Genomic DNA, 18,665 nt, shown 5'->3' with positions numbered 1-18,665 from the left:
TGACTCTCTTCGCGATTGCTTGGCGTAAAAATCCAAGGTTCGGAAGACGCCGATAACTAAGCACCGCATTATAGTCGATAGTGACCAAATACCGTTATGTCAGCCTCTTTATTGTGTTTCATCGAAGGAACGTGATGCCATCCGCGGCCAAGTTGCCGAAATGCTCCACGACGATGTCATGCAACCATCGACTAGCCCCTTGACATCATCTGTTATTCTCGTCAATAGGAAAGACGGCAGCCTACGGTTCTGCGTAGATTAGAGACGTCTCAAAAACGCTGCCAAAAAGCAAGTCTATCCGCTGTAGCGCATTGAGAACGTCTTAGGCCGCCTCCACCACGCCACCTACTTATCGCCACTCGACTTGCGTAGCGATTACTGGCAAATCGCGGTAGACGAGCGTGACCGTGAAAAGGCCGCCTTCGTTAGTCCTGGCGGATGTTACGAATTTAAGGTGTTTCCTTACGAATACGTTCAGCCCCTACAACATTTCAACGTCTGATGAATACTATGCTATCTGACCTAAACTGGCACTCCTGTCCTGTGTATCTCGACGACGTCGAAATTTTCTCCGACACGTTCGGGGAGTACCTGCAACTTCTGCGCGCTGTTTTCGAGGTAATCGTTCCGCTGTTCTGTCTCTCAAGCCTGAAAAGTGCCACTTCGCATTTAGGGAGCTCTAGTTTCTTGGCCAAATTGTGAGCGTTCAGTGCGTTAGCCCCGATCCAGAAAAGAGGGTCGCCGTTGTCGCATTCACCCAGCCAACAGATAAACGAAGCCTGCGTCATATTCTGAGGCTCTGCGCTTATTATTGGACTTTCGTCAAAAACTTCAAGATGGCAGAGCCGCTAACTCGCATGACGATAGACGCCGAGCCTTTCTTCTGGGGCCAGGATAAGGGAAAAGGCTTCACCGAACTTAAGGCCCGCCTCCAATCTACCTCTATCCTTGCCCACTTCGACAAGGAAGCCGACATGGACCTGCACAGAGATGCCAGCAATGTCAACCTCGGTGTGGTGATTGTGCAGTGGCAACAACGCGTGATCGAATACGCAAGTCGCTCTCGGTCCAATTCTGAGGTGAATTATTCCACCAAGGAAATGGAGTGTCTGGCTATTGTGTGGGCCGTCACAAAATTTTGTCCTTACCTGTACTGCCGTCCCATTTCGAGTCATGAGCGATCATCACTCCTAGTGTTGGCTTGCGAACCTGAATGGTCCATCGGGGTTGCTTGCTCGCTGGTACCTTCGCTTGCAAGATTTCGACGTCACAATCGTTCAGAATTCAGGGCAGAAACATAGCAATGCTAATTGTCTCTCCCTAGCTCCTCTCCCGTGCACACCGAATGAGCCCGAAGACGATCCTGCTTTTCTCGGCGCTGTCACCACATGCGCCCTCGCCAAACATCAAAGGATCGACTGTGAACTGCTGTCTCTTACCGAGTACCTGGAAGAAACTGCTATGTCTCCGCCCGATTCTTCTCGCGGGGACTGTCGTCGTTTTGCTTACACGACGGTTACCTCTACAAGAAAAGCTAGGGCCCGACCGAGACAGCCTATCGCCTTGTAGTCCCAACCGGGTTTCGTCGGGAATTTCTCACTGCATGCCACGACAACCTTTCGGATCTTTCTTCTGGCCACCTCTGTTTTTCCAGAACATTGGGATGCCTCCGCCACACGTACTACTGGCCTCGGCTGGCTGAGGTTGTCCAACGCTGCGTTAGAAAGTGTCGTCAGTGTCAGTGACGGGAGATACCGCTGACAAAAGCGCCCGGCCTTCTGAAGCCAGTCGATCAAGCGTAAATCCAATTTCAGCAGGTAGACATGGACTTACTAGGCCGATTCCCGGCGTCCTCTATGGGTAACCGGTGTGTTGTTGTTGCCACTGACTACATCAGCCGCTACTGTGAGGCGAAGGCTCTTTCCCGTGGCACCGTGACTGAAATTGCGCAGTTCTTTGTTCACCGCAGTGTGCTTTGCCACGGTCCCCCCCCCCCCCCCCCCGGTCGTATTACATTACCTGCGAACCGCGTTTACGTCGGCTCTTACACACGAGGTCCTGCGTCTCAGTGGCACCAGTCCTAGGAAAACGACTGCTTACCATCATCAACCGAATGGACTAACGAGAGGCTGCACAAGGTCATTGCAGATATGAAGTCTACGTATGTCGACGATGACCATCGTAAATGGACGAAATGCTCCCTTACATCACGTCAGCGTGTAATACCGCCCTCCAAGAAACGACGCACTAAATTCCGTTCCGTTTGGTGTATGTCCGTGACGCCCTGACCATGCTGGACGCCATGCTGCTCGCCTATTCCGCCCCGTCAATTGTCGTGGGCGTTGACCAGTTCTTTCGTGACGTAGAAAGCAATCGTCATCTTGCTAGACGCCACGTTCGACACCAGCAGGAAACCAGCGCCCGGCGCTGCAACCTCCGCCACAGCCAGGTGATTTACAAGCCCGGACGCATCTCTTTGTATGGAGCGCAATATGTTTGCGCGGGCTGTCTAAAAAGCTTCCGCGCCGCTATTTCGGCCCCTACTAGGTGCTAAGCCAACTCAGCGAGGTGAACTATGAAATGTTCCAGCAAAGAACTGTCCGCTCTTCTCGAACGGCCAAATCTGAACTGGTCCACGTGTCTCGCATGAAACAGTAGTACGCCTATTAGCCCCTTGCCGGGTTCACATTCAGTGCAGACGCCACACGTGCCTTTGCAATTTCGGTGCCTCTGTGCAGTTTCCGCCTTGATGGTGGCATTGAGGCGATACCTTCTGCGGGATACATTCTGCGGGCGCAGTCATGCGACCGCGCTGCATGACTTGGCTCATGAAGGAGGGAGGAAGACGACGCTTCAGCTCGGCTGCACGCTACTGATCTGCTTGGGCGTTCCATAGAAGGCCCTTTTTGAGTGGCGCCACGTTTGTCTGCAACTATTCATCACCTAACTCGGCTGCTTGCAAAACGGGGGAAATTTTTTTTTTCTCGGTCAATGAATCATTTCCTCAACTCAACCACGCTTTCCTGTTTTTATTTCTTTGTGAAGTAAATTTCGTAGCTGAACTAATTGGTTATTTTGCTTTCGAAAAGGCCATTAACTGCCTTTTGTTCTGTATTGGACACTACAGTTTGAGCGCCCGTGTGGTCCTAAACAATTAGTGTGTGGTCCTAAAAAATTAATCGCCCACAATGCGTTATTCAGACAAAAAATTTGGTATTCTTCATAAGCACTTGCAGTAATTTCAAGAATTGAGGCCTATGCAGGAATTTCAGGCCTATGCATGAATTTCAGATACTACGAAGCTTGTACATGCCGCATACCCTGAAGGTTTAGCAGCCTATCTTACTCTCCGAAACTCCTTATTATATCAAGCGGTTACCTTCAGGGCTTTCAGGAAACCTTGAACTACTAAAATGTTATTACAGCTGGCCTTTTAGGCTCACTGGGAAATGCGTTGAAGTTTAGGCCACATGGAGTTTAATCCACAGCTAGATGGACGAGGCTTAATATTGAGCGGTGTTAGAGGGCTCACCTTCATGCGAATATTGAACGCACCACATATAGAAGAGGCGCTTTTTCCTTGCTTGATTCCTATGGGCCACACAGCTGCCGTCACTTTTGGATTAAATTTTGTTCGCCATGCTTTCTGTATACCCACAGTATACAGTGTTCTTGATAAACATCGGATAGCACTGTTTTCCTATCGTATCAAGAGGAGTAGAGAGCAAATTTCCACATTCTTGTGTTGTGCAGGTCATGGAGCAGTGGATAAAAGAGTACGGCAGAGTCTTTGGCTTCTATATAGCCGACCGACCATATATGGTGATTACGGATGTCGACCTGGTCAAGGAATGCTTCGTGAAGGCGCCCAAGGTGTTCCAAGATCGTGAGACGTACGCCATTAATGCTGAGCCGTTATCGAGTTCGCTGCCTGTGCTCAAAGGTACGTGCAAACAAAGTACTTCTGTTTACTGCAGTCTATTGTGACACTTTTTTATACAGACAATAGAGCAGACATGGAAACAGAAATCAGGCGCTAAATAAGGCATAAATATTATTACGTAGCGGTGACAGCAGCGGTGTGACTGTAGGAAGAAAGCAAAGAGGGCTTTCAAAGAGGAACTCTTTATTGGCCTCACTCGGGCTGAAAGCGCCCTCATTGGCTTGGTGGCGGCGAAAGCATCAAGCGTGCATTAGCGGTCGTCGGACAGAATGCATTACAGCAAAAGCCATAGAAAAACCTATACGAACCGGAGATTTTCTGTATAACGTACTTGGTTTCGGGTAAACGATGCTCTTGCATCGAGTAGAGAAGAAATATTATAAACTGCCCTAGTGTAGAAAGTGTGGCTACACAAGAGGAGCTTTTTGTTTGGTATACCGGCTGTAATTTCGGTAAACACTGTGGCTGGCGTGGATGAGCAAGTCGATGGCTGCCGGATACATTTACCCCAAAACGAAAATGCACCGAATGATTGGCTCTCCTGACATATAACGTAAGAACACGGTTCCCTAATATGTGAAATGATATCGGGGAGAAATTTCTTATTTTTTTTTTTTCAGATCGAATAACTTCGAAAAATCAGCATATGTGACACGGCGCGGGCGCACCACTCGTAGCCTGTTGAATAGCTACTCGGACTACTTGGCCAATTTAGACACCTGTGGAACAGGTGCCTGGCATTGTAAAGTGCCTGTTCTCTGTCTTGGTGTGATGATGCGAGTGAGCTCGCCTAAATGGATGGAAAAGAGAGCACAAAGAAAAAATGGATGTTAGGCTTTCGAAAGTAACGTGGTTGTTGCTTTCTTGCTGCTGATTCGGCTGTTGAGCCGCCTAAAGACGCAGGCGATTTCACGAGTAGCTCGAAACGCTACTATCTCACGGCAACGGGGCGCCAGTCGTTTTCGTTTCGACGCGCAATTCGCTTTCTACACCTCTATTTAGGTGATTTACGTTCAAACACTCGCACGCATAATTGGATGGAAATCACAAGGTGTAAAACAGCCCGTTCCATTCGGCTAGTGAGTGCCTGGTAGTGTTTAGAGTTGTATTCGCATGCCTCTTAAGCTTCACTGAGGACGAAGAGAAGTATTTAAGAATCAGGCTACCAGCGAGCTTCATTTTAGCAAACGCCGCTCATTTCTTGGCAGAAAAGTACCCCTGATAGCTTAAGGAGTTTTCTACAGAACACCGGCGCCGAAGAAGAAAAACACCTTGCCGCATCCCGCCAAACACACCGCTGGTGCACTGGAGGAATGCTGATGACAGAAAAGGAAGAGTAAATAGCACCCGGTTTACGTAATAACTGATCTCGTTTTTCACTCATGCCATTTGAAGTCCAATATGCTATGCGTGCTATGGCGCTCCTTCTAAGGCACTGTTTCAGGTTGTCTTACCGATCACGCCGAAAACGCTAGTGGTTTCTCATGCTGGGTGCAAGGTGTCTTTCACTGTACCTTCAAACTCTGTTTAACACTAATGACGCAGAGGAAATTCTATACTTTAGTTTATGTTAAGCCTCTCTTGTTCGTGGAAATGAGTGATATTCGATTGTGAGTCCCTCATAAAGGCTCTTTATTGAAGAATATACACATGTATAGCTGATTCGGTGGTGAAAAAGGGCAGAGATACTACTCTGCACTGGCAAGGTCTTGTCGGTCATAAAGGCGCTGACGAGAGGGTGCACAAAAAAATTAAATAAAAGAATCACAAAAAAGAATCAACTAGGCGATCATGAAATGCGGCTTCATGACCATCTAATATGAAAAAAGTAAGGTTTCTAAGTAACAGAATAAGTGCAATGCACCGCCGACTGTCAGACAAAGGTATAGAAGTGGTTGATGTTGGAAGCGTGCGGAAAGAACCAATGGTGATTACCACTCCCTGAATGGGATGGGGCGTTGAAATTTCAGTGAAGGGGAAAGGAAAATACCAGTAATGAACCTCAGAACCAAAATTATTCTGAAAGGTCACACATTTATTCTGCGTTTAATATCGCCTCATTTTTTGAGGCAACAGTGAACGCTCTGTTTGCATTTCGATAGTTTTCATGGAACATTCCATCTATCGTCGCTCATTTTCCTAACGCAATATATATATGGAAATTTAGCTGTTTGATCCGCAGCTATCTATCAATTTTTCTCTGTTGCGTCTACAGTTCGCATCTTCGTCACTTCAAGCTGGAGTTTATGGCCTAGCCGCCCCTACTTCAACGACTATTTTTAATATTGATCTGCCCACTGAAAAACATGCGAACTGTTTCTGCAGTTAACCTCGAAGTTAATATTAATAACAACTGCCATCGTTATCTTCTGCAATACACACAGAATTTTTTTGCCGTTTCGACACAATATTTGCGGTTTTCATGCTCACTGCAATTCGGTGGTGTCTCATCTTTCACTGTTCGATTTCGTGAGAACTATAATATTCGTTTATAGGTCAATTTCGGTTATTCTGGTCATTGTTTTCATTCTTTCTGGTAAGCTATAATGTTCTGCCTTCCCTGATCAGGGGTCTTTTTTCCTCCTTGTAAAATATGCAAGTTTTTATCATAGCTACTTCACTTTGTGCTTCCATGGCACACGCTATTATTACAACGTTATGCGGTTATTTGTCGCCTGTAGACAATGCTGATTTCCTCGGAGAAACCAGTGTATATATTCTAGAGTGTGATTATGAACTCATGGCATTTTCCCCCTGATTTATAAGCCTGAGCAGTCCATATGGCTCAGTGGTTATGACGCTCGACTTCTGACCCGAAAGACGCGGGTTCAATCCCGGCCGCGGCGGTCGCATTTTGATGGAGGCATATTTCTATAGGCCCGTGTACTGTGAGATGTTAGTGCACGTTAAAGAACCCCAGGTAGTCAAAATTTCCGGAGCCCCTCACTAAGGCCTGCCTCGTAGCCTGAGACGTTTTGGGGCGGTAAACCCTACAAGCCAAACCAACGAAACCATCAACGAGCTAATCGGGTGGTTTAATGAAACATTGTGCAGTATACAAAGATTTCGTGCCGTCACCCAGCCAGTTATGCACAGCAAAACCAGGATCAGCGCCTTTCACTCGCCGAAACCAGAAAACCTGAAGGGTGGCGATGGAAGAAAGGTCATGCGACCAAGTATGGAGGCGCCCGCCTCTCATGCGGTAAAACGTCTAGAAGCGCGCTGGTCGTTCGCCCTAAGCGACGCGCATCGGCGGGCGAACGCATTGCTCGCTGCTCAAGTCGAAACTTAGAGCCGCCTCTATTCGGCACTGTCTGTTCCGTTTGCGGTCATCTACGGTGGGAGTACCGTGTCAGCTGCGGTCAAAAACAGCGTTACCGTGAAGCGTAACCATCGGCGATTTTTTCTTTGTAGTAGTTTCAAAATTTTTTTTATAAAACAGCAGCGTGCACAGACATCCTAGACACCAGATAAGTGAACAACCGTCGGTACTGAAATTTACACGACATTTCGTCGTTATTCGAAACCCCGCCTGGCTTATACGAGAAATAAAGTAACTCTAATTATGGTACGCGGCTAATTCCTCTTACTTGGTGTATTACAATTTTACGAGCACATACGTGCTGGCACCGTGATTTTTGTTCTGAACAATATTGATGAAAAACAAAGGAGTGATCAAATCAAGGAAAAGCCGCCGCGGTGGCGCAGCGGTTATGGTGCTCGGCTGCTGACCCAAAAGACGCGGGTTCGATCCCGGCAGCGGCGGCTAGAATTTCTTTGGAGGAGAAATTCTAGAGGCCCGTGTACTGTGCGATGTCAGTGCACGTTAAAGAACCCCAGGTGGTCGAAATTTCCGGAGCCCTCCACTACGGCGTCTCTCATAGCCTTAGTCGCTTTGGGACGTTAAACCCCAAAAACCAAACCAACCAAAATCAAGGAAACACGGAATATAGTAAAATGGACTGTTTATTTAAGCAACCGGGGAGATGGCTTATTAATGCTGAAGTACCTAATTTTTTAAGGAAACAATGTCAATTTACAAAATAAGAATCTGGGCAAAAGCTATCAACCCGGTCATGAATGAGTCAGCGAAAAGTGTCTTCTACCGCAGGAGAAAAATGGCGAAAAGTTCGTTCGGTCCTCAACGCCTGCTTCACTGCAAGCAAGGTCAAGGATATCGCGGACATCATCGCGTCGTGCGTGGACCAGTTTGTGGACAACTTGGACGAATGTTCTCATCGAGAAGAAAGTGTCGATGCTTTTGAAGTCTCACGCCGTCTAGTCCTGGATATTCTCACGCAGGCTATCTTGGCATGGGAGGTATTTATTTAGCACATAATACTATTCTTTATACTTCAGATTGCTCATTTAAACAGGGCTCCAATGCGGCATGCTATTGTCATGAGACCCGTAGGTTTCATAAATGGATTATTTTCTGGTAATGTTAGCTTGCATTAGATTTGTCATCCATTACATAGGGACTTTGCCAGAGAAGAAAACGCCATTTAATCACTTAAAACGAGCAGCAGAAAAGCAGCAGACACAAGGAAAAACACACAGACGTGGGCGAGGCTGTGTCTTATGTTTGTTTCTTCGCTGCTGCTGGTTTTAAGCGGCAATGCACTAACTAGTTCAACAATCCACCTTATTAACGCCAGTTAAGGCGCGGTATTATAAGCAACTTCTGAGAAAACATGGAGACTCTGGCGTTTGCTACTAGCAAGAAACTGGTAGCATTCGTAATTTCCCTCTGTCTACACCTAGAGAGAATTTTCCTCTCTCTACACTGTACTTCTAACCTCTGTGCTCACTTTTGCCATTTCTTGCCCACACAGCTCTTTTTTTTTAATCCTGAATAACTCAATAATTCCTGTAAAAAAAAAAAAGCCCATTTGCCTCTAAGCAGGGCCTCTGGGGCATAACTTTGCGCTGGCAATAACACAATTCTATATTGAGAAAGAACACAAAGTGGGGAGAAAACTTTATTAGACTCCCTGAAGTAATCCCTGATCACTGCTACACAGCTCACAGCGGTGTAGCAGTGATCACTGCCTTGTGTTCTGTTTCAGAATAACTTCAGTGAATACGGAAGCGAAGCGCTTAGTATGCCGAGAGTGTATTACTTAGACGCACTCTTATTGTCAGCGGCGCAGAGCCAGCTATCACCTACGCGCGCACGTAACACCGCATGATCACTGCGTTCTCTTTTGCTTTTTGAGATGCCTTTGAGGTTTTCTTTGAGGGAAAACACCTTTGCTCAACAGAAACGAAGTTGAGATGTAGCTTTTCATTTTTTAGGAGGAGAGCCGCTGCGATATTAGAGTATGTTTACGCCCTAGATACTGTCCTAGATGCACTTAGCGCTGTAATCTGCTTATAGAGAATTTAACCATCAATTTCCTTTATTTGGCAGAGTTCCAGAACCGCAGCACAGAGCCGATAACTTTGGTTGCAGAGAAGTGTTATTAAAGGCACCTTTATTGCGCGAGTTTACCTATATCGAAATACTATAACGGCAAAACTTATGATTAATGTGGGCAGTTTCCTACTCTGAAATGTTTACACTTGTCTGCTAAATTATTCTGGCTTTAAGCAAAACAAGAATACGTGCGCCCTGATCATGAGGGCCAGCAGGGGAAACGCGTGCCATTTCGCCTGACACGTTCTTGGAGACTTACAAATACTGCCCATAGCACAGGCAAGAAACTGAACTAAATGAAATAATTTCATTTTACGTTCTTATTGTAGCTGGAAAGACAATAAAGGAATTAGAATTTCTGAAGCCAAGTACAGTTCATACCACTTATAACAAGCCTCAAGGTCGCGTAGAAGTTGCCGTTGTTAAGAAATTACGTAGTAACACAGCCGAAAATGCAAACAAAGCAAAAGCAGATATTTTTGAGAAAAAAACTCATTATACACGCATGCTTATGGAAAATACAATTTACCACTTCAGATGGAGATAGAGAGAGCGAGGGAACATTTATTTCAGTGACTCATGTCCGGGTCTGTTTTTTAGGGCGAGAGAGAGTTAACTACCTCCTTCAATGCTGAGGAAGTGATGCAGGAGATTGCCTCTTAAAAAACGTTTTTTTTTTGCGTACCCGGGCCTCCCACATGGGTGGGTTTCGAGAGAATGAGCGAAGTGATCGAGAAGTGACACCACGCTCCTTCCGATGACGTTTTTCAAGTTCTCGAACGCGGCCATGGGCTCCTCACTGGTAACCTTCGCACAAACGCTGTGCTTAGGGTTGAGCTGTAAGTAATCTTAATATAACTAATTCCAGACGAAAAAGACTATATCTAGAAATTTAGACGCGCGACTCAGAATGTAACCCATAATTGTTGCCACCTGATTAAAAATATGGCTTCAACAATACCTACGGGAAGCTAAGAACACATTAAGTTCTCTTGAGAGTGCGTTGAACGTTCATGAACTCAAGAACGCTCGCACCGATGTGGTGAGCATTTGTCTGGGGCCGCTAAAGCAAGCAGGTTGCTTCAAAATTGATGAGCTTTCGTCCTGTGCGCTTCTCTTTTGTGAGGTTTCCTGTGTCACCCGGGAAAGCACGGGTACCCAAGGGTTTTCAGATGTTTTTTTTTTCTGTAGGCCGTGTGCAAGGCTCCTTTATGTTTCCTCTAACAGAAGGGTGTATCCGCGGTTGTTTGTTGTATTTAAGACGCCATGCCGATTCCCTAATGCATACTTCAACAATAGCACCGCCCTTCGTCGTACGTTATAGCTGCATTGTTATACTTGGGCAGGACTGCAAATATCAAGAAAACCTTCAAGTAGAGCTCTTACACATTGGGAGCAATAACTTTTTCTAGGGTATCCTTTTCGCGCTGCATCCACCTATACATTTGACATTCTGGTGGTGGGCATTCCTTGCTTACTAATAACACAATAACGAGCAGTCGAACGCACCATCCTATATAACAGCATGCAACTGAGAGCATCTACCCTGCTAATAATCCACACGCTTCTAAGCTCAGTAATACCGGCGACTGTCATTGCACGGCGATGCTGCAGAATGGGCTATTGCTTCCTCCACTGTTCATTTCAACTCATGAAGCATTGTGCAGTAATTTGAACATCAACCATAATTTGCCATACCGCCGTGATATGTTCGCTTTCATCAAAATTCAGCTTCATTCCAAAACAGTTCGACACGCACAAATACTAAATAAGATGTGCATTCCAAGAAATAACTACCTTTTCTTTCACGCATATGCTCACAGTTCGTGGATAAAAGGAGCACTGGTACAGTCTATATTCTAAGGTGACTTCTTTTGTGCCCAGGTCACATCAAGTGAAAGTAGGGTCTGTTCAGAATGACGTCAAAATTAATGGCTTTCAAGGAGGCCTATAGACCTAAATGAAAATTTAAAATACCGTATAGTAAATGAGAGGCATTCGGATTTCCCTTTCGAGCATCATGAAGCACAGCTACACTGGCTGGTATAAAAAATGTCGTATCAGGCTTAATTTCCGCATTTATTTGCATCGTACAGAAGAAAAAATAGGAGCACTGACTTAATACAGAAACTTTAAGAACGTTAATCAAGTATATTAAGGCATATGAACCACGTCCACTGTATGGATTTCTAGCACGTACTTTGCGGGAATTTATCTTTTTATACTTCCCCACCTGCGCATCTCTTCGTGCAGTCCACATACATGGCGTATGTCGCCGCAGTGCTGTTTTCCTTGTGGAACAGCGAGAAGTTGTTTTGTTAGTGCTTGCAAGCATGTATGTTGCATAAAAATGTAATATCATACTTAACTGTAAACGACTAGAAATAGACTAAAATATTTTGAAGGAATAAGAGACATTTCTGTTTATCGAAAAGCGCAATGAATCTTCTGAAAAGGGGTGGCAGGGGAATTAAAACAAATATGAAAGGAACGGACTCCTTTATTCATCACTGACATTTTAGCTTGAAAATTGTGAAAATTTACATGTTTTCTTTTTCAGGTGAACAGCCAGAAGAAAGCGACTGACCCGGCGGTTTTGGCGCTGAGAGCTGTTTGGGAAGACATGGAGAAGATAACTTTTGAGAATACGTTTGCCTTTCCGGGGCTGCACTCTGTTCTAGAGTGGATATACCCGTTCACGAGGTTTTCTAAGGCCATACGCATGATAACGAGCAACGTGCTGCATATTGTGGAGCGCCGTAGATCCGGTGAAGAGGCTAGAAAAAGGGACGTACTTCAGCACGTTATCGATGCACAGGCGGGAGTCGGAGAAGTATTGAAGACGACGACTGCCAATGCGCGTTTCATCGACGACCACACCATGCTGTCTAACATTGCTGTTCTGGTTCTGGCTGGGTTCGATACGACGTCATCTGCGCTCACATTCTTGCTTTACCTGCTTGCTAAACATCCTGAAGAGCAAGACAAGATACGGGCTGAGATCAACGATAAGTTTGGCGACGCAAGCCGCCTGCGTTCAAAAAAAGAGGTGAAAGCGCATCCGCAGGTTTCTGGTGGAAGCACAGAAGCACATGTTTCAGCAAGTGATTATTCCTGCCAATCAATAGAGATGGATCATATCCTCCAGCTGGAGCACCTAGATATGGTAGTTAGAGAAGGACTGCGTTTGTATCCCCCGGTGCCGCATATGGTGATGCGTCACTGTACCGAAGATGCTACTGTTCTAGGGCAATTCTTTCCTGAAGGAACTGTTATCGTCGCGCCACCCTGGCACATCCACAGAGATCCCATGAACTGGTCTGAACCGTGCACGTTTAACCCGGACCGGTTCAAGCTGGAAAATAGGAGTTCGTTGTCGTCCATGTACCTTCCTTTCGGTCTTGGGCCAAGGGTTTGCGTGGCGCAGAGGTTGGCACTTGTGGCAGTGAAAACAACACTGTACCATGTACTGCAAAAGTATGAGCTAGCTCTGCACGAAGACGTACAAGAACAACTTTCACTGAAGATTCCGAACCTTGTGCTGAATCCAGGAGGCGGTGTGAAAATTAAGGTCTTGCCGAGGCTTTAAGCGTCTCTCTATGCTGCGTGCTGTAAAAGAGTAACACATTTGCCCGTGTCATGTTACTGCGTGTATATTTGCTTTGAATAAAGTGTTGTCAACCCAAAATGTTCACTCCGGCATCACCTTCATCGCAGTAGTTACACTGCACAGGCGCAGTAGGCGCCGATGAAATTGCCCAGGTTTGAATGAGCACAAAATATTAGCGGGTTAAAACTTATTTTCAGAATCATCTGTTTGCAGGGTTCCCTAGTGGAGAAAGTCTAGCTTGATAATCGTTTTAGCGTGGCAGCCGACTGAATGATTATTTGCTTCATCTAGCGATACACGTGTGAAACTTGGGGTCTTTGTCTGATACGATTGCTTGCCAAGTTCCATAACAGCAATAAAGATTATATATATATATTTAGAACACACTGGCCATTATTTGTCTCAACTTCAGGTTCTGAAAAACTGGTACTGATTCGGCATACAGCTTTGTATAATTTAAGGGTAGTGAGACATGTAAGGGCTAAGTTTAACGCTCCCACTGGGCAAAAGGGGTGTAACACAACACTCTATTAACGTGTATTCTCCACGTGATTTTTATTGCAATATAAAATTTTATATATATATGTATATATATATATATATATATATATATATATATATATATATATATATATAAGTTGCGAATGCGTGAAGTACTAGACTGCTTATGAGAATATATAGCGAAGTATACGCTTCGTTAAAGGAAACATATTTATTCAACTCGACGTTTCGATCGAAAGACCGATCTTCTTCATGAATGATTTTACATTGTGAATGCATCCCCTTTTATAGAGGCGGGCACAGAACAGGAAAGTGGGAAACACAAAGCACATAGCAGAAAAATACGCATAAAAAATTATTAGAGGCAGTGCGACCCACACACGCATAAAAAAAAAAGAAGAGTGCGAGGAACAGGTACTCAGTCAGAAAATACAACGTCCAGATGCGGCCTCTGCTTTGTTAAGCACCACAGGCTTGCTTATTGACAGTCGTGTCCAGCTGGGAGGTGCTCGACAGGTGCGTGGCCGTGCAACAACTTTCGTAGAAAAATGCGAAAACTTGTTCCTTCTCCTGGCCGCGAGAGCAAAAAAATAAAATATGACCCTCCAACAGAGAGAGCAGACAACAGAAAACAAAGGAAAATGAACAGAGCAAGGAAGAAACCTCGAAAAAAAAAGTGAAATAGGTAAAAGAAAACCTTTAAAGTAGTGCTTTTTCTTCGCACCCAGCTATAGTGCACCCACCCCTGGTTGAGGGGAAGTATTGGAAGGAATGTAAAAAAAAATATTAGAAAAAAAATATATAAAAAATGTGAGATTAAAGAGGAAAAAAAAAAGAAATTGTGCGGCATTCGCGTGACCACAAGGTGAGCACACCCGGGGGGGAAACGGCACAGGTGTGGCACAGGTGTGGCATGCAGAAAGGGGTATGACCTCAGACGACTTAGTCAGTATTGCTTTGTTTAATTTCGTAGGCCCCTGACGTCGGAAGAGAGGTGAGGGTGCCGTAAGTTTCATTAATGCCATTTTGCACTGTGTTAAATTTAAAAATAAAATATGATTCTCGTTGCTCGCGCTCACGAGTGTTTTTGAAGCCACTCTGTAGTATTGTTACTTTAAGTTTGTCAAACTCGTGACCTTTCTCGCGGAGGTGTTTCGAAAGAGGGAGGTTGGGGAGGGATTGGGTATGTGACCGGTGGTTATTAAATCTGAAACGGAAGGAATTGTCTGTTTGGCCTATGTATTGCATTCGACAGTCGCCACACTCGAGCATGTAAACCACGTTGCTGGAATCGCAATTCAGGTCTTCCCGGATAGAATGCTTGAAATTTGAATGGGTGCTTTTAGCCAGTGCCGTGGTTTCCATGTGTTTGCAGACTTGACATCGGCTTTTTTTGCATGGTGTGCAACCTACAGCTCTCGGTTTATTGACTGTCGAATGGACAACATGGTTTTGCAGATTTTTTGGTCTCCTATATGTTACTTGGGGGACCGTTGTGAAAATATTTGAAAGACGGTCACTCTGTTCTATGATATTAAAGTGTTTTTTTAGGATGTTGTTAATATTCGGGAGATTATTTGTGAAGGTTAGAATAAGATTACAGCGCTGTAATGATGGCTGAGATTCCTTAATGACATGATTAATATTAGTTGCTTCTGCCTTTTTAATGGCATCATTGATTATAGAAGACGGGTAATGTTGTTTTTTTTAGAGTGTCCCGCATACGATTAGCATTTTCGTGAAAATCTTCCGATCGTGAGCAAATTCGTTTGAATCTGATGGCCTGTGAGTATGGGATTGAAGTTTTGCAGTGGCGTGGGTGGCAGCTGTTGAAATGAAGATACTGTTGTCTGTCTGTGGGTTTTTTATAGACACTAGTGATTAATGTACTTCCTTCTACTCGAACCAGAACATCCAGGAAGTTAATTTTATTGGTTGAGTAGGTGTGTGTGAAAGAGATATTGGGATGGATTTTGTTGAATGAGGCGATAAAATGGATGAGTTCGTCCTCGGTTTCTGCCCAAACTATGAATATGTCATCCAGAAAGCGTTTGTAAAAAGCTGGTTTTGTTGGATATGAGGACAGAAAGTCAGATTCAATTTTGTTCATAAATATGTTGGCGTAATTTGGAGCCATTTTTGTGCCCATAGCTGTACCGCTAGTTTGAAGATAATATGAGTTGTTGAACTCAAAGGTGTTAAGTTTAAGAACCAAATTTGCAAGTGTCTCGACGGCACTTGGACTAGGGGTGTCTAGAATTTTGTATTTTTTATATGATCCAACCATTGCCTGAATTCCGTCGTCATGTGGGATGTTAGTGTAAAGTGATACCACATCCAGGGTAACTAGGAAAGCGCCTTGAGGGAAGGTGACATTCGATAATTCTTTCAGGAAGTGATTAGTGTCGCGTATGTAAGATGGATGTTTCGGAGGTATATGTTTGATGAGGGAATCGATATACTCTGAGATCGGTTCTGTTATTGTGCCAATACCAGAAACAATCGGTCTCCCTGGATGATTCTGTTTGTGTATTTTCGGAAGCATGTAGAAGCGCCCCGCGGAGGAATTTCTTGGCGTGAGCGCCTTACCTACTCGCGGTGGTAATTCACCTTCATCTGTTAGTTTTTTTATAGTTTGCTCTACGATGTTCTTTTGCTTAGCGGTCGGGTCTGATGGGAGTTTAGTATAGAATTTTGGGTTGTTGAGCTGGCGGTCGCCCTCCTGAATGTAGTTATCTGTGTCTAAAATAACTATGCCTCCACCTTTGTCGGCGGACTTGATGACAATGTCGGTTCGTTTGCTAAGTGAGCCTAAGGCGTTACGCTCTTTTTTGTGAGGTTAGGTGGCCCAGATTTTCGTGTCCCAAAAGCTTGAAGAATCTCCTTTTGTACCGCTTTTATATATAGGTCTAGATGTCTGTCCCTACCAGTTTTGGGTGTCCACTGTCCCTGAGATTGGGGGTACCGCACATTATTTGTGTTCGGTTTGTCGAAGAAATATTCCCGTAATCTGTAGAGTTCGCGAAAAGTTATCTAGATCCTGGAGTAACTTGTACTCGTTATACTTGCTATGGCTTGGGCAGAATTTAAGGCCACGCGACAGCAGTGACTTTTCCTCGGGGGTGAGCTGTGAGCTTGACAGGTTAATTATATTTTCCGGAAGGTGTGGCTCTTCGGGTGTTTGGTCTAATGTGGTTGGATGTTGGTTTACGGTTTCCTTGTAATTGTCGGGTGTGGGTATGTGGCTTGCTAGTTGTAATGGCATTGTGAGCTCTATACAATCCTCGACAAGGATGCCATCACGGGAAAATTTAGTAAGTTTTTTCGTCCAAATTTGCTGAGTTTTGTTAGACTTGAAGACCTCAAGCTCATTTACCTCGGATGTTGAGAGTATCATGCTTTGACGCGCCCGCCTCTCCTCTAGTGTTAGTGATGCCAACGTTTTTTTGAAGTGCTCAATTGTTATTTTTAAAAGGTTTATGGATGCTTTAAGTAGTTCTGTGCTCCATGCTAGGCGATGGGATTCCGAAAGGTTGCTAATGGATGGGGTTAAAGATACAAAAAGTCCTTTCGGCACAGTTTCTGATTTAAGGTATATTTGAAGGGATTTTACGTGGAGCTGGTGCTTGATTGGTTTCTCAATAATTTTTCTTAGCTTTAAAAAATTCCGAGAGCGTGTGGCACAAGTAGAGGGAGAGCTGGTGGGCGCGTGAGCTTGGTCGGCCCGTCAGTATTGTTTAAACTTTAGCCGTTGGGCTGAGCCACAGCGTCGTCTGAGGTCATACCTTTGTTTCGGCGTGGTGGCGTCATTCCCGAAGTCCTCGATGATGACGGAAGCTTGCCGGGATCCAGAAGCCGGTGTTGTTGGTGCTGAGGTGGGGGCCATCCGTGATCCGGGGCTCGTTGGTGTGGTATCCGGTGACGCCTCGGCCTGTACAATGGGTGCCGGTAGTGGGGACGGGGCATTTGCTGTTGAGCTCTGGTTCTCGGGTGTGGGGTCTCGCGCCGCAACTCTGCTTGGTTTGGCGGCTTTGAATGAAGACACCGTACACTCTGGGGCTCTCTGTGTTGGGGTTGGTAGCAAAGCTGCCCTCGGGGGCCTGGCGTCAGCTGAAGTTCTTCGCGGCGGATTCCGTGAGGAATTTTTCGGAGGAATCTTCTGACGGAAGCCTTGCAAACCAGGTGTCTGTCTTTACTTGATGAGACTATCTGCTTCAGCGATGGTCGGGAAATCTGGCCCTGCAGGGCCACTGGCAAGCGGTTAGACAATAACGCAGTTAGGATCATATTAGACTCCAGCAATGCTGTCCTATAAACGCACACAATAAGCTGAACGGCTACTCCAAAGTCCTGCCACTCCTTCGATTGGTACTTGCGTATTGCCGTCTATTTCGAAGGAGAGAGCGGCTAGGTTGGAAATATAGCGAAGGATACACAGTGCCATAAAGACGAACGGAAAACAATGTGAAAACGACCTATTTGAGTGTTTGCTCAAAGGCGCATATCGGGGGCGTTACATTTTTTGTTCCTCCTGAAGCCATCGCTTGAGCAAGCCCCTTTATATTCCATGTAGTATGCTTGGCATGTGGATGATCAGCGCCTCATTTTTGAGCATGGAGCAATGACCCCGGCATTCCGAATGCCCTGTCCCGTTGTCTGAAATAAGCGTGTGTGAGAAAAATAATGCCACGTGACCACAGGAAACAAAGGAACACAGCGGAAGCGAACGAAGACCAGAGAGGGAGGAAGAGTAGAGGAAGAGCGAGGACATTTAAAATTAATGGCTGTTTTCTCTCTAACTGCCGTGGTAACCCGACGAGCCCGAACTGGAAGTTGGATGCACAACAGCAGCACAGTACAGGGCAAAGTCCTGATCAGTGTGGTGGATGTGTGCATTTTGGGAGCTGTATACCTGAATACCCAAGGCAAAAGCACAGGGATACGGATTAATTTCTTTCTTCGGGTGAAGGAATTCACGTCATAAGCGGGTAGACCACAAGACAGCTGCAATAATAACTAAGGCGGCGATGTCGCGCCTATATCGCAAGCCACAATGAAGAAAATGCACTGCAGAGAAGCGGAAAATGGCTGAGGCTTAGCTAAGGTTAAGCCTAGTCAGATGCGAAGCCTATTGATGGCTAGGCTTGGTAATACAAGGCTTTCCTTGGTTGACGTTCATCCCGCTTTTCATC

General features: G+C 45.4%; 1 protein-coding gene across 1 annotated transcript; it reads left to right on the top strand.

The window, feature by feature from the left end:
- The first annotated feature begins 836 nt into the window (after positions 1–836).
- On the top strand, positions 837–12,951 carry LOC149346466 (cytochrome P450 3A6-like). The gene is made up of 4 exons (XM_089541343.1): positions 837–1,079; positions 3,754–3,943; positions 8,055–8,263; positions 11,923–12,951. The coding sequence occupies exons 1-4, from the start codon at positions 837–839 to the stop codon at positions 12,949–12,951; spliced, it is 1,671 nt and encodes a 556-aa protein (XP_089397469.1).
- The last annotated feature ends 5,714 nt before the right edge of the window (positions 12,952–18,665 follow it).

The sequence above is a fragment of the Amblyomma mixtum genome, chromosome 4 (genome assembly GCF_055824585.1).
Source record: "Amblyomma mixtum isolate Tamu chromosome 4, ASM5582458v1, whole genome shotgun sequence".
Classification (NCBI taxonomy): Eukaryota; Metazoa; Arthropoda; class Arachnida; order Ixodida; family Ixodidae; genus Amblyomma; species Amblyomma mixtum.
The sequence above is the reverse complement of the archived record's forward strand: the minus strand, read 5'-3'. Positions and strand labels throughout refer to the sequence as shown.